Source organism: Juglans regia, chromosome 6 (assembly GCF_001411555.2).
Source record: "Juglans regia cultivar Chandler chromosome 6, Walnut 2.0, whole genome shotgun sequence".
NCBI lineage: Eukaryota > Viridiplantae > Streptophyta > Magnoliopsida > Fagales > Juglandaceae > Juglans > Juglans regia.
This window is the reverse complement of record NC_049906.1, coordinates 35,955,937-35,979,992: the sequence shown is the minus strand read 5'-3', so window position 1 is coordinate 35,979,992 and position 24,056 is coordinate 35,955,937. Positions and strand designations below refer to the sequence as shown.

The following is a 24,056-nucleotide window of genomic DNA, read 5'->3' as shown; positions in this document are numbered from 1 at the left end:
GTACTTCCTGGCTCTTCCAAATTGCCAAATCCAAACTGCCAAATTAATTAGATATTTTAATTTTAAGTTTTCTTGACAAATCAAGTCTTATCGTGTCAATTAAATAAAAGGTGTGCTTTGCACACTAATTTATAAATATAAAATTTCAAATAGATAAGTCTTGTTTAAATCTTTTATTAAAAAAGTAGTCTATTAAAAAAAAAAAGATTTTTTTAACACTTCATGATAGGATTCACTTTTTTTTAGAAAGAGACTGTTCGAAATTTGTATAAACTATTACTCTTTATTTCTTTATTGATAGCGGAGGAATATGTTATAGAAAGAGTCATCCACCAAACTTCTGCCATTAGTTGATATCAGTTGCTGACAGAGGATGTAGGTTGGTGCGCAGCTTTGTCAACATTGTTGGGTTATACGAAAGAAAAAATCTTGATAACACTCTACTGTTAGTAGAAGCCCCAGCAAACCTAACGTGCTGGGTTGAAAAAAAAAATAAAAATTTTGTTAAGGGTGTGTTGCGGCTTCCGGCTGGTGCCCAGCATTTCTCTATATGAAAGAAAATTATTAGGCAATCTGATCAACATAGATAATGAGGGGGCTAAAGTTATTCATCCTCGTTAATGACATTCTTAAAACAACCAACAATTCTATGACAAAATCAGTTTCATTCTATAGATCAGCGGCATCATGAGTGGATTTTACACTCTTCTGTTGTGGGTACCAATTGGATTCCAAGCTGTAATCATCACCATCACGGAGTCTCTTAGTAACTTGAATACCAGCCATTGAGGCCACTGAATCTTCAATCTCGACATCAACACTATTAGGGAGCACACTTGGATGAACTTGCACATTTTCTTCGAGCTTGTTTATCAGATGCAACCCGCAACTTTTAAAGAACACCATCTTTGATTCACAATAAAACTCAACTCGCAAACTGTTCTCCTTTTGGTTAAAAGATTCCAGCATGGAGTACTCTAGCCAAACATGATCCATTGAAGGAATTGTTCTTTCTCTAAGGAACCTTTCGACTCCATTGCCAATGATTTTAGCACTAATATCAGCAGGGGGTGTATCTGGCTGGGTGATCCCAATAATGGGTCCAATAACAGCACACAAAGCAATTCCTTTGATCTGATCCAGATACAAGGGTCCATTAATTTGTATTTCACAAGATTCACTGTTTGAAACCTCTTTGCGATGGCTAAACCAGTCTGGAATCCTATTCCCCGGAAAAATAATTCCACCTAAAAGTGCCTCCTCAAGTTGTCCCTGTTGAATGAATATTATTATAACTTTCAGTAATACAACCCATAAATATTAATGGCATACACAAATACGTATTAGAGAGAGAGAGAGAGAGAGAGAGAGAGAGAGACCTCAACCAATGAAGGATTCGTGACATGATTCCTGATATTCACAAGCATTTTATTGCATGCAGACAAGTCAATCCAATGTAGTGATGGTAAGGTGCTTGTATTGAACTCAAATTTTTTTGATACTTCCGGAAAGGTTTCCAATGAAATGCATCCACTGGCAAACACCTCTTCTATATTTGGTGGAAGTTCTAGAATTTGTTCAAGTTGCTTGCAATCCAACAACATAAGGCACCTCAATCCAACAAATCTTTTGATGCTTGCTGGAAGAATAACGATATCACTCCTTGACAGTTCTAAAGTTTCCAAAGTGGATGAGAAATTAAATGCTGTAAAGAAGTCAGACTTTGATAGGACACAATCACAGAGATTCAAATATTCTAGTGCTGGCAATGGAGGTGGCAGCCTTGAGAGCAGTTCTTCATTTGATGAAATTTCACATTCTTCTGTTGACATGACACAGGGCGTGGAGCATCTTTTCTCCTTCTCCTTCTCCTTCTTTGGAAGCTTAACAAGTTCTGAAAAATTTTCGACACAAAGATTGCGTAAATGCTGCAGCTCAAGAATGTTAGTTGGGAGATGAATAAGGTTTTTGCAGCCTTTTATGTATACATCCTGCAGGCCAGTGAGATACCCAATGGATGAAGGCAATTCTTTTATAGGAGCTTGGTCGAATTTAATGAATCTTAAGCATTCCATCTGACACTCAATATCAGGAAAACTTTGAAGGCTTGAACAATCTTCAAGGACAAGAGATTCTAGAGATCTCATCCTGAGGCTTCTTGGAAAACTTTTAAGGCTTGAGCATCCGAAGAATGATAAAGAGGTCAGATGATCATGGGAACCAACAGAATCATGAACTTCAATTAAACTTTCACAATTACGAAGATACAGTTCCTCTAAATTTGGGATCCTTGAGATATCAGGAATTTTTGTTAGGAATTTACAATCATAGAAACTCATAAACTTCAGGTTCTGAAAATTCTGCAGATCAGTAAAAAAAAAAAGAGAAATTAGATTCAAAGAAGTTCAAAACTAAATTGAAAAGAAAAATATTGAGAACATAAGTTTTACCTTGATTCCCTCCCCTAATTCTTTTATGAGGCTACTACGGATTTGAAAGTCGATGAGTTTTTTTCCATGAAAATTGGATGGCAAAGATTGCAAAGGGCATTCACCCAAATCAAGCAAGCTTAACTCATTAGAAAGGTAATTAGGCCCTCCAGATAAACATGCATTGCGATTTATAAATATTCTGAGTCTTTTCATCTTCATGAATGCTTTGGAACCTAAGCATATCAAGTCTCGTTCTGGCAAATCTATCAATATCCCTTCAATTTTGTTTGTTACCTAGTGCAACAACATATACAACATGTATTAGCAAATTAACTCACATCTAGACTGTCTTTATATCTTGCTTTTCTGCTAATATTTTTCAAATTGAGTAATTTTTTCTAATATTTGAGTTTCCAAAAACAATTAATCACATTCAAAATATAAAAAAATAATGTCTCTTCAAAATCTGCATATCATTGAAAACTGTTCATAAATGAAAATGGAAGATGCTCATAAAAAAAGTAAAATTAGTCGTGTTTTCTTCATTTACTCTCTTACCGTATTTTCTTCTAGTACAGAACGAACATCTTCATGAAACCATAATCTACTACGTTTTCCAGGTTCTTTAGGTGATTCTTGTCGAACAATTTCTCTACCCATATCTTGTAGCAAGTCATGCATCCACAATTTTCCACTTTCATCAACACTCATGAGACACTTATCCATAAGCCTTTGAATGCCATCATCTGGAAAGAAACGACAACTATCTAATACTTTGATGACATAATCTACATCTTTTGTTTTGAAGAAACAAGCAATATCAAGGAAAATATCCTTCTCATTATCATCCAATCCATCATAACTTGTTCTAAGTATCATTTGAATATCTTTGTTAGGAATTCTCTTGAGCTTATCCAATGCACTTTTCCATTGATGTATGCTTCTACCTTTTAGATCTGAACCTAGAACCGTTAAAGCTAGTGGAAGACCCCCTGCATATCTTACTGCATCTTCTGTTAGTTCTGCAAAATCATCAATAGGCTTTTCTCTCTTGAAGGCATGTAAACTAAAGAGCTGAAGAGCTTTGTCGTGATCCAACTCATTCATCATGTATGTTGAATCAACTTCATGACTAGTCAATAAATTTTGATCTCTTGTTGTTATGATGATTCTACTTCCTAAACCAAACCAATCATGATCTCCGGCTAGAGTTTCTAATTGGACCAACTTATCCACATCGTCAAGAATCAGTAGAATCTTTTTAGAGCAAAGCCTATGCTTTATCACATTGATTCCCCTATCAACACTACCAACTTTGAAATTCTTAGAGTCTCCTAAGATCTCATAAAGAAGTGTCTCCTGCAGGTGCATTAGACCACCCTCTCGATTTGAAGTTTCTCGAATATTTGCAAGAAAACAGCTAGCTTCAAACTGATAAGCAATTGAGTTGTAGATTGCTTTGGCGATGGTTGTCTTTCCAATTCCACCAACTCCAAGGATCCCTATCATGCGTATGTCATTCATCCCAATACTTAGAAGCAAATTAATATCTTTTATATGAGATTCTATTCCAACTGGATACTTGGCAACGCTTAAGTATATACGATTTACTATTCTCAAAACCTCTTCAACAATTTCGTTGATGAATTCAGATTCGTTCCTACCAATAGAGAAGATCATAAGAAACAATTAATGAGATGGACTCTTCAAATGAAAAGAGACAGTAACATAACATACAAATAAATATAGTGAAATTGCTAATATATATATATATATATATATATATATATATATATATATATATATATATATATATATATATAAGGTATTTCGTCATCTACTGCAAAAAAAAAAAGAAAAAGAAGAGTTTAATTCTGAAGTCACACGATGATCATTACATTAGAATTAAGTAGTACCTGTTCCCTAAATGAAACCCGGACAAGTTGGCCACCTCTTCGAGTGTTTCCTTCCACCTCCGCACCTTCATGTCATCATTAAACCTATGTTGATGTTTTGCAAATGCTTCACCAAAACTCTTTCTTTGATGTCGTACTTCTGATGGATCTACGTTGTAAAACACAGGAAGAATGATTTGTTGCCTTGTTTTATTACAATCAAGGATCTTCATCAGCTCGTCTAAGCACCATGTGGATGATGCATAGTTTTGAGAGAGTATAATGATCGCAATTCTCGATTCTTCAATAGCTTTGAGAAGTGCCTGTGAAATTTCCTTTCCTCTTCTAAGTTCATAGTCTATGTAAGTGTTGATTCCCTTTCGATCTAGAGCATCATATAGATGGGCAGTAAAATTATTGCGAGTATCTTCACCTCTAAAACTCAAGAATACATCGTATGCCCAGCGGTCGGTGAAAGAAAAAAAGGAAGAAGAAGAAGAAGCAGCTCCTTGCAAGGCCATGGAAGAAGTAACGTAGTATTCACGCAATTAAGCCTGATTACAACTCAGCAGTACTTCCGATTCTCTAATGCATGATGTTGTTAACACGCAGTGGTAAAACAAAAGATCATGAGAAGGTTGTGTACGAAATGTCATGGAAATCTAGTGAGACAGCAGGTCATGGAAAAGAGGTTTTGTGAATACAATGGGAGCATTTATTTCTGCTGGGGCCTGAGTGGATTGAAATGAGTAGGGATATTAGTTATTTTCATTTTATTAATTGCTGCTTAATCACAATTCAATGTATGTTTTCATTTCGTTGGCCCATTGCCGTCCTTAAAGTAATCACTTTGGTCTCAAAGCAAGTTGATACTTTTTGAAAAAAAAAAAAGATGTTCAATTCGGTCCATTGATTTTTATTAGATGATGACTTTGATGTAAAAGATAAGAAGAGTATCTCACAAAGATAGAACTTTTAACTTTCAAAGTTGTTTAGAATGATCAAGTTGGTCCCACAGCGATTGACTTTACTCTGTTTTAGCACATATGCTTGTTGAAAAAGATGATCATGAAAATCATTCTTTGCCATACCCACGTCTGGAAATTGATAAAGAAGTAACCAAAGTCTACAAAAATATTCATCATCCTGTTCGCACATTGCACCTTATGACCGACACTGACTGTTAAATAGCACAATCGCCCAATTTTTTAGTTTTTCGTCTCATTTTTAACTCCTTAAACATATGGTTGCTGATTTCTGTCTTTCTTCTATTCTGCACAAACATATCTAAGTTAATTCTTATGATTAATATTTTTTTTATCTAGTCTTTATTTTTATAGGAACTTGGTTTTAGGACTTTGTCATTTTATCCATCTAATACAGTGAGAACCTTCCCTTCGGTTGTTCCAAGTGAATTTATTCCTTCGATGCCCCATATCCCTAAGAGAACACACATCAACCACCTCCCTAAATGCAGAAAGTTGACACTCGGGTCTAGGTCGACCTCCCCATTTCTCATGGTGATTCAAGATCTCATTGAAGCACAGTTATAAAGCAGTGTTAGTTAAAGTTCAGGTGCAGCTCTGAGCACATTTTGGTTGGAAACCACCCCCAGAGGCTAGTCTGAAGCTTAATACAGATGGGGCAATGTTCATGGATCTTCAGAAAGCTGGGACTGGTGTTATTTTGAGAGATGAACATGGGCAGGTCTTAATGGCAGCTAGTAAAGTTGAGTTTGAGGTTGAAAATCCAGAAGTAATAGAGCTCCTGGCAGTATTTCGAGGCCTTCAACTGTGTTCCACTATGGGTATTTCTAATATAATTGTTGAGAGTGATTGCTTGCTGTTGATACAATCTCTACAATAAAGTAATATGGTGGACTCTTTTAAAGGCGCTCTATACACTGAAATTTATAAACTTAAGAGTTGTTTCAGCTCTTGTATTTTTAACCATGTGTATAGAGAGGAGAATATGACAGCTCATAAGCTTGCCCGTTATGCATGGAGTGTTGAGAGTATTCAAATGTGGTGAGATTGTATTTTAGACTTTCTTTCTCAAGCCCTTTGACTTGATAAATGTCTGTAATTGTTATCTCTAATGAAGTTAATTCATTTCTTATAAAAAACAATTCTCACGTTTCCTCTCCTCTTTTTGTCAATAAAATTGGATACCATCTCCTTTTTTTTATCCGTGCAAGTCTTCCTTCTATTCGGTACTAACATATATACATAAATTCTTAGGCTCGATGTTCTTTGTTTTTATATGTAGTCTTTAGTTATTTTATAGGAACGACTCCCTCTTTTCATCCATGTAACTGCCAAGTTTCCTCTCTTTGCATAAGGTATTCACCTACCATGAGCACTCAATTTATGAGTTAATGTTACTATAGCTTCGTATGGCATTTGAACCTGTTAAAATGCTGTGTATCATGAGTACTCAATTCCTATACTCGAAACTTGGTTTGATTTCTCCCAAAATAGAAAAGAATCCTCATAATATTATGTATCCACCCATCAGAAAAAAAATATATCATGTTGGTCAATGTTGATATCCAAGAATCTCTTTCCTTTCCAATGGCGATTCCTTTAATCTCATTCGAACGCAGGATCCCATTAATTTCAAATGAATTATTTTTTGAGGTCTCTTTGCAATGGCTAAACCAGTCTGGAACCCTATTTCCAGAAAATATAATGCCACCTAAAGTAACCAATAAACCAAATCATATATATGCATAAAAGAGAGATATAATAAAGAGACAGAAACATGGACAGAGACATACCTGATCATCCAATTAAGGATTTTTTACATGATTCCCTACAAGCATGCATTTTGTTGCAATTAGACAAGTCAAAATCACCACAAGAAAATGCCCTATAAACCTTGAAATTCAATGGTGTTCAAAGTGGAAGTTTACAGCCTTTTGAATTTCCAAATCACACAAATTCTACAAAATACAGAGTCCAAAGACAAAATAAAACCTTGGCATATGGAACTTCCAACATCAACATCATTTATCATTGGTGATGAATTTGTGCCTAGAATGCTAAAACGCAGAAAAACTATAAAATGGAACAAGACCCTGATAGTGATAGCAGAGCAATCTTTACCTAAAAACTAGTACAGTTCAACCTATGGAACAAAAGGCAAAAGTACCATCCAATACATTCATTGCTCTAATTCAATCTCCTCATGCTCATCTGTCTCCCCATCCACAGTTTGGTTGCTGATAAAACAGGGGAATAGAAAACAAAAATTGAAGATTCCACCTAAACATTCATCTTCACGCAGCACACCTGGATGATTTTTCACTCTCTCTTCATGCTTTTGTATGATATGGATTCTGAAAGCTTTGAAGAACACCGATTTTGAAGTGCAAAAAAGTTTAACTTGGAGGTTGTCTCCCTCTATCTTCAAAGACTCTCCAACAAAGTAGTCCAGCCAGACATGTTCTGAACATTGACAAAAAAAAAAAAAATGTTCAATTTGGTCCATTGATTTCGATTAGATGATGACTTTGTTGTAAAAAGACAGAAGAATATCCCACAAAGATACAACTTTTAACTTTCAAAGTTGTTTAGAATGATCAAGTTGGTCCCACAGCGATTGACTTTACTCTGTTTTAGCACAGATGCTTGTTGAAAAAGATGATCATGAAAATCATTCTATGCTATTCCGACACTGACTGTTAAATAGCACAATGGCCCAATTATTATTTTAGTTTAGCACAATGGTTCAGTGTTGACGTGGACACTCTATCTTCTGAGTAAGGTATCCTTTCCATCTTCACTTCTCTCTTTATTATTTGAGTCTGCCATTTGTATGATAAATTGATGCTAACTTTAGCATCTGACTGCATAGGCAGGCTCTGTGTTGCTGATTCAGAATAAATATATAACATCACACCGATTTATACCCATCTCTCGATACTTGAAAGATTTCTTTTGATTTTTTTGTCCTAATTGAACAATACCGTTCTCATCTGTGGTCCGTGTATGCCTTGTACCAATGTTTTGACCCCTAAACTGCCTGTTGGCTCGAAATGTTGGCTCAACATAGGTAATTGGGTTCTGTTGCTATTCAAATGGGTCCAATATATGTGTTAAGAAGTAATTTATAAGAGGTTGTAGCCCTTAAGTTACTATCACAGCCCGATCCTTACCGATTCATGGACCCTTGCTTAAGTTCTTATGATTTGTATTGTGGATCTGGTGAACTATAGAACATGTGTAAAATATTGATATGCTACTTTGATTGCAGTAATAAATTTGGACGTGATTCAGACTATCTTTTCCCTTGAATGTGGTATGTGGAGAAACTGTTTATTGTTCATCATCCTTTGCAGGACTCGACCTCATTGGTGAAAGCACAAGAGGAAGTTGACGGAGTTCTACAAGGAAAACCTCCTGCTTATGAAGATATTAAGGATCTAAAGTTCTTGACCCGCTGGATAATTGAGTCACTCCGTCTATATCCACATCCTCCTGTCAGTTGCGTTCTTTCTCTTCCACTTATATCAAAATAATATGAAATAGAAAGAGTATGTGGTAATTCTGCTGACTCAATTTGTTGCTTATTTCACTCTTTCAAATCTTCTAGGTCTTATTAAGAAGAGCTCAAGTTGCTGACGTGCTTCCTGGAGCTTTCAAGGTTAATGCTGGTCAAGACATTATGATTTCTGTATATAATATCCATCATTCCTCACAGGTATCGGCTTATGTTGTTTAAACTTCCCTTTTTATGGTCAAATGTAACTTCTTTTATTGTGCAATTCAGTAATTTAATGCATAATTGAAACGGACCTGAGATGTCTGATTTACTTGTCTTTCCACATTTCTACATTTTGGTACTTATCGGGAAAAAAAAAAAAACCCACATTTTGGCAATCTCGTTGTTATTTTTCTAGGTCTGGGAGAAAGCTGAAGAGTTTGTGCCAGAAAGATTTGACTTAGAAGGCCCAATACCTAACGAAACGAATACAGATTTCAGGTATTGGATTTTTATATCCTTCAGAGATGCCAAAAGAGTTTTATAACTTCAATGCTGTTTTTTACCTTTTCAATCCCATTTACAGAAATGTGTGCTCTTTATTGTACTGATAGCTCAAATGCATCCATTCTTTACTTTTACATCTCCCTTTAACACTGATAGCAAACTTGAGAAACCTAAAGTCAAGAACATTTAGTACGCATTAGTTAAAAAAAGATTGTGTAGTTAATGTTAAATTAGTTTGACCTTCAAAAGATCATGAATTTATGAGTTATTTTAGTTACCGTAGCTTGGTATGGTATTTGAACCTGTTAAAATGCTGTGTATCATGACTACTCAATTCCTATACTCCAAAACTAGAAAAGAAACCTTATAATCTTATGTATCCACCCATCAGAAAAAAATATATGACTAACCTCCAACTTTGCTGGTTCTGGTGCTTGGAGTACCTCAGAAAGCATCCTAACATTCTCCTGAACACTTTCTGCAGTGCTTGGAGTACCTCCAACTTTTCTTTTTTTGTTTGCTCTCACTTTGGCTCTGCAACTTTTATAAAATGGCACCTTCTCAAATTGAACTTGCAAATTGTCCAAAACCTTTAGTTCAAAAGATTGTAAAGTGGAGTACCCCACCCATACAATATATCCAGGCGTATTTTCCGTTGCTCTGTCAAAATCCATATTAACCAATTGTACTCCTTTAATACAGCATACATGATTTGAGCTGTTACTGGTTATGGTTATCTTAGCATCACAACCAATATCTCTCCTCGAGCTTGAAGCATCTTTAAAAAATATTACGAGATATAATATAACTAAACTTGTACACCATTCGACAATCAATTCCTTCAAATTTGTTAAGGAATGACAATCATTGGAAGTTATAGTTGTCACATTCGGTTAAAAAAGACAACAAAAAAAAAAATTATTATCGAAGGAATTTACCACATAGACTCAATAGCCAGAATTGCATATACAAATTGACAGTATCATTAGCAAAAATAATGTAAAAGAGATCTTGCAGAGTAAAGCAACAAGCTTGATATCTAACATTTAAATGCCTTTGCCAGATTACACAAATGCTGCAAACCTCGGACCAAAACCATACATATACTAGCACTGCAGGGGTCACATTCAAACTTTGCACAAGTACTAAAGCTACTGAAACTGCCTGAAATAGTTAGGTTACCCTGCACTAACTTGTTCTAAATCTGGTCTAACGTACGTTCTCCACATGCCTGGGATCATCTTGAAATTATGCAAATGCTCTTGATATGAATAATCAGCTAGAACCCCTCAGAATAATTTATAGCTAAAACAACTCCAACTGAGATATCATGAGTTTTTGTCGATGGAAATTCCAGCAATTAGCAAATGACAGTGATTGGTATCAACATATATGGTCTATGAGAAACGAAGTTTATGTGGGCGTTTTTGAAATGCTGTGGTTAGCACTAGAAAATCTCCTTCTATGATCATCTTATCCAGTTTTCTGTTGACTGCTTCAGTGATTACTGGAAGAGTTTCTTCACTCTGATTTGGATGCATTGAATGGAGTTGACAGGTTTTGGCAAATATGATGGCCCCCCAGAGTTGTTTCCTCCCACTGCTGCACAAGTGCTTGTATGTTCTCTCACTGCTACATGAAACTTCAATATCTTTTCCCATCTGAATGAAAATTGAACCCAGGTAAGAACTTGAGCTAAAGGAATGGACCAGAAACTGATTTCTCTTGTATAATGACATCATTAAGTCTCACCTTGGCACTTCTTTAATGACATCATTAAAATCTTTAATAACTGAGATATATTTTTTTGGATTTCCCATCTGATTTCTCTTGTATAATGACATCATTAAGTCTCACCAAAGCATCCTAGACAAGACAGATTATTAAAAAAATCTATAAAAGAAGTCCGTATGAGGTAAATCCAAAAATCTATATCTCAGTTTCCAAGTACACATACTCTAGAGAGAGATACCGGATATTGAAGAAATGACAACCTTACTCGAAAGTAAACCACCATTTGAGCAATAATATTCTTTGCATCAATGTGGTTGTGTTTTTTCTCATCCAACATGAGCAATACTCCAATAACAAGTCAATATTGCTTTAAGCAAAGGTCACAGAAGTCAATATGTGAAGGAATATGTTATATCGAGCATCACCAAGTTCATGGGGCATAGAATAGGGCAATGTCAAAAAAAGGACAGATATGCAAGCTAATTTTGGAAAATGCCACCGCCGGTTTCTTTCTCCTCTTTTGGTATCTAGAAAGAAACTAAAACAAAAACAAAAAAGAGAGAACGGACACATTTTAATGGGAAATCCTACCTGCAATCCAAGGTCATCATCAGTGACCAACATGGGCGAGTTGGGATATCATTAATTCATCCATTTTTAAAAGCAGTGCGAGTCGAAATGAAGATCATTTCAAGTCAACATTATTTGGCTGCAGCCTTCATACCCTTAAGAAAACCCCAAAATGCCTATTAGATTCCCATAGCGGATCCTTAACTACTCTGTATCAACTAGTTTTAAATCTTCTAAAAACGAGGAAGTTTAAATTGTTTTTGCAGACAGTGTCCCAGAACCAAAAAGGTCAAATTAATTCTTCAAGATCAGATTTCATTGCTAGAGTATATATAGCTCTATGATAAAGTCATTATACTAAAATATAAATTGTTATCAACATGGTGTGAAATGGCTTGTTTTGCTGATTGTTCTGTTTGATATGGCTTTGGATTAATTTTCAAAATGCTTTAGTCTATGCTTGGGATGGTTGGTTGGAGTATAGGCCAAGCCACATGGTCTATACTCCTACCAACTGTCCCGTTTCTCCAACAGTAGGCATAAGAGACGCCTCGTTTGTTTTCATAGATGAGAATATACCACAAAGATAGAACTTTAAATTAAAATGATCAATTAATTGGTCCCACAGCAATTGGCTTTACTCTGTTTTAGCACAGATGCTTGTTGGAAAAGATGATCATGAAAATCATTCTGTGCTATTCCCTCGTCTGGAAATTGATAAAGAAGTATCCAAACTCTAAAATTCCCATACGGTGCATGTTTATTTAATTAAAAAAGAACAAAATTATTATGAGTACTCAATTCCTATATTCGATACCTGGTTTGATTTCTCCAAAAATATAAAAGAATACTCATAATCTTATCAACAGCAAACTTGAGAAACCTAAAGTCAAGAATTCCTTCCCGACTCTAAAGCAAGTAAGACATCACATTTTTCAGTCAGAAGAATACCAATTTTGAAGTTATAGTTGTCACACTCGGTTAAAAAAGACAAAAAATTTGAAAGGAATTTACCACATAGACTCAATAGCCAGAATTGCATATACAAAGTGACCGTATCACTAGAAAAAATAATGAAAAAGAGGTCTTGCAGAGTAAAGCAACAAGCTTGATATCTAACATTTAAATGCCTTTGCCAGATTACACAAATGCTGCAAAACTCAGACCAAAACCATACATATACTTGCATTGTATATATGGGTGCTACTTGACTTACCATAAAAAATAAAATATAATAAAATGTTAAATTATTTTTAATAATTAGCGGTCAGATAAAATACCGAATTTTGGCTCTGTATAATGAGTACTCAGTTCGTATTCTTGATGCCTGGTTTGCTTTCTCCGAAAAATAAACTTGTTCTCAGTGAAATGCTGGACGGAGCTCAATGTCATTGCAGCAATATCAATAGTGGGTCGTAAGGCTCAAATGCTGCATTCATTCCACACATTCATTGCTCTGATTGATATTGGGTTGCCCTGCACAAACTTGTTCTCATTCATTGTAGCATCAATAGTGGGTGGTAAGGCCCCAATGCTGCAAACATGGAAAAGCCCAAAAGAATATTACCAGTCGGAAGGCAAAAGTACACTCCAAACTTCATTCATTGCTCTGATTCAATCTCCTCATGCGCATGCGTCTCTCTCTCCATACACAGTTTGGTTTCTGAGACAACAGAGGAATAGAAAACAAAAATTGAAGAATACCAATTTAAGTGCAAAAAAGAATACCAAAATGTAGCTATTTTGGTATTCTTCAAAAAGAATACAATGTGATGCTTTAAACAAGCACCATGGAATCGACTATGAAATGGCTATAACTAAATCATCATCCAAGATTCAAAATTAAATGTACAAAATGAAAAAGAAAGGGAAAAAAATATAATACTCAAAGAGAAGGATATCGAATATTACTTGAAAATCAGAAGAGCAGGGGCGACTTACTTTCTTCATCCATTTTTCTTTTTTTGTTTGCTCTCACCTGTATACCACTTTGGCTCTGCAACTTTTATAATACGGCACCTTCCCCCATGGAAACTATCAAATTGAACTCGCAAATTGTCCAAAACCTTTAGTTCAAAAGATTGTAAATTAGAGTACCCCACCCATACAATATATCCAGGCGTCTTTTCCGTTGAGTTGAACCAATCCATATTAAGCAATTGTACTCCTTTAATACAACATACATGATTTGAGCCGTTAGTGGTTATCTTAGCATCACACTTACCACCAGTCCAGCTTGAAGTATCTTTCAAAAACATTACGAGATATAATACAACTCCGCTTATCTCCTCCAAATAGTGTGGCCCCTCAATATCTATTACCCACTCTTCTTTTTTCCTCCGCCTGCCATCATCATTATCTTTTAAAAACTCATGAACATAACTCAACCACTCTGGAATCTGATTTTCTGGAAACAAAGTAGCATCATATTCATAGACTCCCTGTTAAACGTTAAATATCATCATCAATTTAATTTAATTTAATTTAATTTAAGCAATACATGCATACTATTAAAAATGAGATCACACTTACATACATACCTTCCACAATAATGGATTTTGCACTTTATCATTCCATATATTCACATGCATTTTGTCGCAATTTCTTCAAATTTGAGATGCTTGAAAGATCCGGAATCTTTTCTAAGAATTCACAATCATAGAAAGTCATGGTCGTCAAATTCTGTAAAAGAAAAAGAGGAAAAGTTTAATGGACTTTACTACATAATTCAAAGAATAAAAAAATTATTGATGATGATTATAATTGTGTACGTATTTTGGGTTTCAATCCATCCCCCAACTCCTTTACCAGGCTATCACGCATTCTCAAAATAATGAGTTTCTTTCCTTGAAAATTACGTGGCAAAGACTCTCCAAGATATTGAGGCCAATCAAGTACTCTTAGGGCTCTTTTGTTTTCAGTGATGAGATGAGATGAGTTGAGATTAAAATTAAAAAATTGAATAAAATATTATTAGAATATATTTTTTAATATTATTTTTGTTTTAGGATTTGAAAAAATTGAATTGTTTATTTTATTTTTGTTTTGGGATTTGAAAAAGTTGAATTGTTTATTTTATTTTATGTGAAGATTTGAAAAAGTTGTAATGATGAAATGAGATGGGATGTTTCCTGAAAACAAATAAGATTTTAATTTCTCGGAGAGATAATTGGGTCCGCAAGAAAAACGTATTACGATTTATAAAGACGTGCATTACGATTTATAAAGACTCTAGTCTTCTCATATGTCGAAATGCTTTAGGATGCAACAACATATACAACATTTATTAGCAAACTCACATCTAGAGTGCTAATATTTTCCAAATTGAGTAATTTTTTATAATATTTGAGTTTCCAGAAGATATTAATCACATTCAAAATATTAAAAATTAATGTCTCTTCAAAATCTGCATATCATTAAAAACTGTTCATAAATGAAACAGAAGATGCTCATAAAAAAGAGTAAAATTAGTCTTTTTTTTCTTCATTTGGGTCCCGTTTGGATACAAAAACAAATATTTTCAACCCATCTCATCTCAAAACAAAAATATATCAATAAATTTCAACAAAACAACCAATATATCAAATAAGAAAGAGACGAATGAGCAAGATAGATACCTCATTGGAATTTTGTGCCAGATTAGTCCATCGTTGGTCTCGTGGTTGACTTTTAAAGAAGTGCAGTATTTTTAATACATCTGGAAATCTTTCCAATGACATGCATCCAGTTGTATCTACGACTTCTATTTTTGGTGGCAGTGCAGGAATTTCTTGAAGTTTCTTGCAATTCTTTAACTCAAGGGTCCTCAACTCATCAAACTTGTTCAAGCTTTTAGGAAGCCTAATAACATCACTCCCTGATAGATTTAAACGCTGCAGAGTAAAGTAGCCATTGAAGCTCATCAGGATATCTGGGTCTGGCAGGTGACAATTTTCAAGATCCAAACATTCCAGCTCCGGAAGGTCTATTGAGCAGTAATCATCCTTCAACATATTTGGAACAAAAACAAGTTTTGAACAGCCAGTGAGATGAAGAGCGTTCAGATGTTGAAATCGAAGAATGCCAGTCGGGAGATGCACAAGATTTTTGCAGCCACTTAGATCTAATACTTCAAGCCCAGAGAAGTGCCTAATGGATAAAGGCAATTCTTTTATATCTGTGTATGCTAAACTAAGCTTCCTTAAACATTCCCTTTCAAACTCGATTTCAGGGAAATTTTGAAGTCTTAAGCAACCTTCAATGGCGAGGAATTTAAGACACCTAAACTTGAGGCTTGTTGGCAAACTGGTAAGCTTAGTGCAACGGGCAAATGAGAGATGCTCAAGCTTATTAAGGGATCCAACAGAAGCATGCACCTCAACTAAGTTTGTACAATCAGCAAAATCCAACCACTCTAAATTTGGAATCCGAGAAAGATTAGGGATTTTTGTCAGAAATTCAGAACGAGAGAAGTCCATTCTGGCCAAGTTCTGGAAATTCTGTAAAGCAAAATTGGAGATAAAGTTCACTTCAAATATGATTACAACATAATTAAAATTAAGGAAAGAAATATTTTAATTAATGGTTGTACCTGCAATCCCACTCCCAATTCCTTGAAGAGGCTATCACTTATTCGAAGATCAACTAGCTTATTTCCATGGAAACTATATGGCAACGATTGTGAAGGATATTCCACCCAATTGAGCACCCTTAACTCGTTAGAAAGATAACTAGGAGCCTCAGAGAAGCGTGCATTACGATTTATGAAATATCTCAGGTTTTTCATCTTCATGAATGCCTCCGAACTCAAGCGTATCAAGTCTTCTTTAGGTAAATCTATCAGTATGCCTTCAACTTGGTTTGTTCCCTGCATGGTGAGACAATACAGTAAAGCATTAAATCCTCTATATAATAGTTCAGTAACTGCTAGAATTGTAATATATGCACTTACAAAAAATGCATTTCTTCATGATCACCATTTACTCGAAAATAATTATAAGAAAAATATACATTTTTCTAATTGGTTTCACTGCAACATAAATGAATTTTGTGGACAAAGTTTTTGGTTGCAAAAAATCCGTATTTTCTTGTAAATTACCAAATATGCTTAAATTACCAAAAATGATTTTAGTTTAAGCATATTTGGTAATTTACAAGAAAATACGGATTTTTTGCAACCAAAAACTTTGTCCACAAAATTCATTTATGTTGCAGTGAAACCAATTAGAAAAATGTATATTTTTCTTATAATTATTTGAGTAATTCTACATACAATTATGAAGTGCGTAATCACCACGTAATCGCTTTGAAAAAAAGTGGGGTTCACTATTAAAAAATTAATTTTTTTCATGTGGATCTCATGTTTTATTCATTTTTTTCAAAGTGATTACGCGGTGGTTACACAATTCACGGTTGTAAGTATATTTTCTCTTTTGGAAGTTATTCTTACCGTATTTTCTTCAAGTACATGGCGAATATCTTCATGATACCACAATCTACTGCGTCCACCGGGCTCTGCTGGTGATTCTTCTTGAACAATTTCTCTACCCATATCTTGTAGCAAGTCATGCATCTCAAATTTATTACAAGCATCAATGGTAATGAGACACTTATCCATCAGTTTTTTGATTCCAATATTTGGATTTAAACCACAACTATCCAATATTTTCACAACATAATCTACGTTCTCTCACTTAAAGAAACATGCAATGTCAAGAAAAATATTCTTCTCACTTTCACGCAAATCATCATAGCTCATTCTAAGTATTTTGTGAATCTTCTTGTGAGGAATTCTTTTGTATTCTTTCAAAGCACTTTCCCATTCATGTATACTTCTACCACGTAGATCCAAACCAAGCACTTCCAAAGCAAGAGGAAGGCCCCCTGCATAACGTATTATACGTTTGGAAAGTTCCAAGTACTTATGATCAAGCGGTTTCTCTCTTTCAGAGGCACACAAACTAAATAGCTTTAGAGCTTCATCATTGTTCAATTCCTCCACTTCATATGTTGCATCAACTTCATTAGTACTCAGTAAATTTCGATCCCTTGTTGTTATAATGATTCTACTTCCTAAACCAAACCAATCACGATTTCCAGCCAAAGCTTTCAACTGTCCCCACTCATCCACATCATCAAGAATTAGAAGAACTCTTTTAGAACGAAGTCTATTCTTTATCACATTGATTCCTCTGTCAATGTAGCCAATATCATGAACCCAAGATGCTCCTAGGATATTAGAAAGAAGAGTCTCTTGCAGTTGGACTAGACCATACTCGCTCTTTGAAGTTTCTCTGATGTTTTTCAAGAAACAACTACTTTCAAATTTAGAAGAAATCCTGTTATATACTGCTTTTGTAATAGTTGTCTTTCCAATTCCACCAACTCCGAAGATCCCTACCATACGTACAATATCATTCTTTCCGATGCTTAAACGGGAATATACATGCTGCACACGAGACACCACTCCAATTGGATGATTGGCAACCTCAAAGTACGTTTGATTTATTATTTTTGAGTCCACCAATTGAATGATTCTAAGGATAAATTCAGATTCATTCCTATCAATTCAAAAGAGAAATAAGAATTATTAACGGTTATACTTATTACGAAATTATTAAACATACAAGAGCTATTATATATGATCATTACTAACGCGATCCTTTTAATAGAAATAATTAATTATCATATTATAACGACATAAGAAAAAGGCACAAAAATAAACAGAGATCAATGAGATTAACAAACAATAAGAGTTTGGAGTTAATATACATACATGCATATATATATATATATATCACACACACACACACACACAAACATACATAGCCACGCACGTGTATGTATCTATGATTTAGATGTATGAGGATATAAAATAAATATTCGAAAATCTTAGTTGAAAGGCATTAGAGTGGTTCAAATACCCATCCTTCTTTAAATGGAACCCAGACAAATTGGCCAATTCTTTCAGTGCAGACTTCCAGCTATCCACCTTCGTATCATCATTCAACTTGTCTGTGTAGTTGGCCAATGCCTCTCCATAGTTTTCCTTTTGGTTCCGTACTATTGATGGATCCACTTTGTAAAATACTGGTATAACAATTTGTTGTTTCTTTTCTTTGCACTCGAGAATCTTCGTCAGCTCGTCTAAACACCACGTGGATGATGCATAGTTTTCAGAAAGAACGATAATCGAAATCCTTGACTCCCCAATAGCTTTGAGAAGTCCTGGTGAAATTTCCTTCCCTCTTTCAAGATGTTTATCAATGTAAGTATTGATTCCCTTTTGACACAAAGCATCATATAGATGAGAAATAAAGTTTTGTCGAACATCTTCACCTCTAAAACTCAAGAACACATCATAAGCTGCTCGCAAGGCCATTGTAAGAATAAAAAGAAAAGCAAAAAATAGAAGAAGAAGAAGAAGGATAGAAGGAAGGATTGCCAAGAGTGAAAAGTTGATGAAAAATGCAACTATCTTTCATTCATTCCGTATATTCTTTACAAGGTACTGCTATCTATATATATAGCAAGTAATCTAACAGACTAGGAATAGAAATATTTGTACAATTTACTGACTAATTTTGTAAATACAGAAAAGTACATGACACCTCATCCATTTGAAGGACTTTCTAGTAATTTATTTACAAAGGAATCTTCACTTGCTGGTGCTGAATGTGGTGCGTGCTGCAGCAAATCTGGTGCAGGGTTGTTACCACGAGTGAGGGAATTATTCTGATCCTGCAGCTCCAAGGTAGTGGAAGTAGGTGATGCATGCTGCTCCAATACCCCCCCGCAAGATGGAGAATATAAATTTACTATTCCCATCTTGGACAGGTGTAAGTACAGAAGATAAGAGGGTAAGGATTTTGTGAATATGTCAGCAAGTTGAGAATTTGTTGAAACATGAGCAGTCTTGATGCTGCCTTCAAGAATTTTGTCTCTGATAAGGTGACAGTCTACTTCGATATGTTTGGTTCTCTCATGGAAAATAGGATTGGCTACTATATGAATTGCAGCTTGATTGTCACAATATAAGTCAGCCGCTTGTGGATGAAGTATAGAGAGGTCAGAAAAAAGTTGTCTAAGCCAAGTAAATTCTGTGGAGATGGAGGCCATAGCACGATATTCTGCCTTAGCAGAAGATCTAGATACAACAGTTTGTTTTTTTGATTTCCAAGAAATGAGGGAGTGGCCTAAGAAGATGCAATAACTAGTGATAGATTTTCTTGTGTCAGGGCAAGATGCCCAGTCTGAGTCACAATATCCTTTAAGGTGGATTGAAGATGTTGAAGATAAAAAAATGCCTTGGCCAGGAGCATTTTTAATATATCTGAGAATTTTGTAGGCTGCTGCAAGGTGAGTGGAAGTGGGATGATCTAAAAATTGACTAAGAACATGAGTGGGATAGCAGATATCTGGTCTAGTTAATGTTAGGTATAGCAATCTGCCTATGAGGCGCCTATAAACAGTGGGATCAGGTATAGGAAGACCAGAGGACTTGCTAAGTTTGTGATTTTGATCCATTGGGATTTTTAAAGGTTTGGAGGCTAAATGACCAGAATCTGCAAGAATGTCTAAGGTATATTTTCTTTGACAAAGGTGGATACCAGATGGTGATCTTGCAACCTCAATGCCAAGAAAATATCTTAAGGGCCCAAGGTCTTTGATTTTAAAATGGTGATTGAGAAAAGCTTTTAGAACAGAAATAGAATGAAGAGAATTACTAGCCACGACTATGTCATCCACATAGACTAGAAGGGCTGTGAAAATGTCACCATTTCTATAAGTAAAAAGGCTATAATCTGCCTTAGATTGAATGAAGCCAACTGAATGAGGGAGTGAGAAAACTTGTCATACCATTGGCGTGAAGCTTGTTTGAGGCCATAAAGGCTTTTGAGCAGTTTGCATACTTGATTTGGAGAGCCTTTGTGATAGCCAAGGGGTCTTTTCATATAGATTTCTTTCTTGGAGGTCACCATGGAGGAAAGCATTGTTTACATCAAACTGTTGAAGGTGCCATCCTTTGATTGCTGCTAATGCAAGAAGGGTTCTGACAGTAACCATTTTCACAACGGGTGAAAAAGTCTCATGGTAGTCTATACCTTCTTGTTGAGTGAAACCTCTAGCAACTAACCTAGCCTTTTTTCTCTCAACAGTACCATTTGAGTGGTATTTAGTTTTGTAGACATATTTACAGTCAATGGGAATTTTTCCAGGGGTAAATCAGTGAGGACCCAGGTTTTGTTTACTTCTAGAGCCTCAATCTCAGTCTCCATTGCCTTACACCAGTCAGAGTCTTTAACAGCTTGTTTATAAGTTGTGGGATCAGTGTGTGAAGAGATTGTGGCAGAAAAGAATGGAAAAGTAGGTGATAATTTATCATAAGAAAGAGATGCAGATATAGGGAATGAAATACCTGAGGAAGGAGGTAATGAAACCAGTGATTGAATAGGTGAGATAGAAGAAATCTGCTGACAGTGAAAATCTTGAAGATATTGAGGAGCTCTTCTGGTTCTTGTTGATCTTCTGAGAGCAGGTGGAGAGGAGGAGTTAGGGGCAGGGGATGGAGGTGATAATGGAGAAGATAGAATTGATGGTTGTTTGAGGAGAAGTCAGAGAAGGTAAAGGGATATGATTAGAAGAATATGAAGGAGAAAATGAAGGATCATTAAAAACTGGTAGCTAGGAAGTGGGTGAGAAAAAATTTTGATGATGAAAAGGAAAGATATTCTCATAAAAGGTGACATCTCTAGAAAGAAAAATTGCATTGGTGTCAAGATCAAGTAGTTTATATCCTTTAACTCCAAAAGGATAGCCAAGGAAATGCATTTCCTGCCTCGAGGATCAAACTTTTTTCTGTTTTGAGATAGGGTTGAGGCAAAACATAAACAACCAAAAATTCTCATGTGTGAATAAGTGGGAGGGAAATTAAACAAGAGCTCGAATGGTGTTTTATTGGACAGCAATGGACTAGGAACCCTATTAATAATGTAGGTTGCAGTAAGAATGCAGTCACTCCAATATTTTTGTGGGAGATTGGACTGTATTTTTATGGCTCGAGCAATATTTAAGAGATGTTGGTACTTTCTCTCTGGAATGCCATTTTGCTGTGGAGTCTCCACACAGGTTTTATGGTGTATAATTCCTTTTTTATTGAAGAAATCTGTCATTTGAAATTCAAGTTCATTATCACTTCTTAAAATTTGAACTTTGGTAGAAAACTGAGTTTCTACTAAGTTGTAGAAAGCTTCTATACAAGGCCTAGTATGTGACTTGGTTTTGAGTAAATAGATCCAAGTACTTCTAGAAAAATAATCTACAATGGTTAGAAAGTAATTGGAACCATCATAAACTGTAATTGAGTTGGGTCCCCAAATGTCACAGTGTATGTGCTCAAATATTTTTTTGCTTTTATGAGTGCTAATGGGAAAAGGAAGTCTATGATGCTTAGCAATTGGACATATAAGACAAGGTTTATCACTAGAAATAGAAGATAAGTGATTTTTGATAGAGGACTCCGAAATTACATGTAATTTTGAAATGGGTGTGTGGCCCATTCTACAATGCCAAATATCTTAAATGGAATCAACATTGTTGAAAGTAGTGGAAACAGAAAAACTTGAAGATAGAGGAACAAGAAAATGATGAAGAAGAGCTGTTGGTGGAACTGCAGCAGTAACCAAATGATATAGACCATTCTTTATCTCACCCATGCCAATCGTGGTCCATGATAAAAGGTCCTGAATAAAGCAAAATTGTGAGAAAAATAGGAAGCAACAAGAGAGAGAGTTAGTCAATTGTTTTGCTAAAATCAAGTTAAAATTGAAAGGTGGAACACATAGCACATTTTGTAATACCAAGGTGTTGGTGAGTTTGACAGTGCCTATGTGAGAAACAGGTGCTGTGCTACCATTGGGAAGTCTGACCACAAAAGAGACATTGGAAGTTATGGCTGAGAGAAAAGATGTGTTACAGACCATGTGGTCTGTAGCACCAGTGTCAATTATCCATGGTGTTTGATGTGCTTTGTTGTGTGCTTGAGTAGATGAAGTGAGGCAAAAATGAGTACCATTCATGAGAGATGGAGAAGAACAATCTGTTTGGACAGTGCTAACTGAGTGGTTGGCAATGGAGGCCTCATTTGTCTGCAATAAAGACAATAGTTGCTGATATTGGTCCTTTGTAAATGCCAGTTTCTCATCTGCAGATGCTACTGGTTCAACTGAGGTGAGATGAGCAGATGAAAAATTGGGAGAGTTATTTTTAGCATGAAATTTATGCCCAAGTGGATACCCATGAAGTTTATATCATTTATCAGCCACATGACCTGTTAAGTGACAATAAGTGCAAAGCGGAGGTTGTGCATTGCCTGCTTTGAAACAATTTTCAAGGTTATGGCCTTGTATTTTGCAATGTGTGCAAAATGGTCTATCACATTTGTATGAGTTGGGTGGTTTGAAAGGTGTTTTGGATGGGATATATGGCTGTCTAACAGCAAGTGCCATAGAGTCAGGGGAAGGCAAAACATGAAGCATGTGATTCTGCATTTCCTGTTGCTGGGAGGCAATTTGGTCACGAGTGGAAGGCAAATTTTGTTGATGGGAGGCAAAGGGTCTAACAACATGATTTGGTCACGAGTGGCATGAAAAGACTCATTAAGACCCATGAGGAATTGTATAACACAATCTCTTTGATATCTGTCAAGGAGAACAGTGAGCTTTCCACAAGTGCAATCAGGCAAAGGATCATATATGTGGAGTTCATCCCATAATATCTTAAGTTTGCCAAAATAAATACTCACAGAATCATTTTCTTGGTTCAAACCTGTCAAGGCCTTTTTCAATTGAAAAATACGATGGCTATTTTGTTGAGTAAATCTATCCTTGAGCTCAACCCAAATATGTCTAGCATCATCAACAAGTGCAATGCTAGATTTCAGAGAGGAGTTGATTGAATTTTGAAGCCAAGAAACAACAAGAGCATTACAACGCTCCCATGCTTCATGTAGAGGGTCAGTGAGGTCTTGTGGTTTTAACAAAGTGTCATTGATAAAACCAAGTTTATATTTGGCTCGAAGAGCTCTGCATATAGCTCTAGACCAGGTGGTGTAGTTTTCTGTGGTGAGGTGGTCATTAACCAGAGAAATAGAGGGGTTGTCCCCATGGTCAAATCTGTAAGGGTTGATGATGTTGGTGAAGTCTGTAAATAAGGTGTTTGAGTCTTCAGCCATGGGAAAAAAAATTCACTCTTATGGCTCTAGTACCATATAAGAATAAAAAGAAAAGCAAAAAATAGAAGAAGAGGAAGGATAGAAGGAAGGATTGCCAAGAGTGAAAAGTTGATGAAAAATGCAACTATCTTTCATTCATTCCGTATATTCTTTACAAGGTACTGCTATCTATATATAGCAAGTAATCTAACAGACTAGGAATAGAAATATTTGTACAATTTA

General features: G+C 35.5%; 3 protein-coding genes, 1 long non-coding RNA gene and 1 pseudogene across 7 annotated transcripts; 1 reads left to right on the top strand and 4 right to left on the bottom strand.

Annotated features, from left to right (window-relative positions):
• Positions 1-583: 583 nt before the first annotated feature.
• Positions 584-5,178, bottom strand: LOC109007136 (disease resistance protein RPV1-like). Of its 3 annotated transcripts, XM_035691174.1 has the most exons (6): positions 4,349-5,178; positions 2,991-4,092; positions 2,451-2,726; positions 2,335-2,360; positions 1,380-2,166; positions 584-1,272 (listed from the first exon to the last, which is right to left on the bottom strand). In XM_035691174.1, the coding sequence occupies exons 1-6, from the start codon at positions 4,846-4,848 to the stop codon at positions 670-672; spliced, it is 3,294 nt and encodes a 1,097-aa protein (XP_035547067.1). In that variant the 5' UTR covers positions 4,849-5,178; the 3' UTR covers positions 584-669. The 3 variants fall into 3 exon arrangements, with proteins under 3 accessions (XP_035547067.1, XP_035547066.1, XP_035547068.1); XM_035691173.1 differs by having other exon boundaries at positions 1,380-2,360; XM_035691175.1 differs by lacking the exon at positions 2,451-2,726 and having other exon boundaries at positions 1,380-2,360.
• A 796-nt stretch (positions 5,179-5,974) lies between these two features.
• LOC118348688 (carotene epsilon-monooxygenase, chloroplastic-like) lies at positions 5,975-9,374 on the top strand. Its single transcript, XM_035690796.1, has 5 exons — positions 5,975-6,100; positions 8,051-8,095; positions 8,670-8,810; positions 8,924-9,031; positions 9,231-9,374. Exons 1-5 carry the CDS (start codon positions 5,975-5,977, stop codon positions 9,357-9,359), a joined length of 549 nt encoding a protein of 182 aa, XP_035546689.1. The 3' UTR covers positions 9,360-9,374.
• Positions 9,375-10,279: 905 nt separating this feature from the next.
• On the bottom strand, positions 10,280-11,934 carry LOC109020697. 2 transcript variants are annotated; one of them, XR_002000969.2, is made up of 3 exons: positions 11,645-11,934; positions 11,072-11,185; positions 10,280-10,980 (listed from the first exon to the last, which is right to left on the bottom strand). It is a non-coding gene; the product is annotated as an uncharacterized LOC109020697 (long non-coding RNA). The 2 variants fall into 2 exon arrangements; XR_004801766.1 differs by lacking the exon at positions 11,645-11,934 and having other exon boundaries at positions 11,072-11,599.
• Positions 11,935-13,597: 1,663 nt separating this feature from the next.
• LOC109020695 lies at positions 13,598-14,247 on the bottom strand. Its single transcript, XM_035690795.1, has 3 exons — positions 14,164-14,247; positions 13,643-14,064; positions 13,598-13,601 (listed from the first exon to the last, which is right to left on the bottom strand). The coding sequence occupies exons 1-3, from the start codon at positions 14,212-14,214 to the stop codon at positions 13,598-13,600; spliced, it is 477 nt and encodes a 158-aa protein (XP_035546688.1). The 5' UTR covers positions 14,215-14,247.
• A 764-nt stretch (positions 14,248-15,011) lies between these two features.
• LOC109020698 lies at positions 15,012-18,983 on the bottom strand (annotated as a pseudogene).
• Between the last annotated feature and the right edge of the window lie 5,073 nt (positions 18,984-24,056).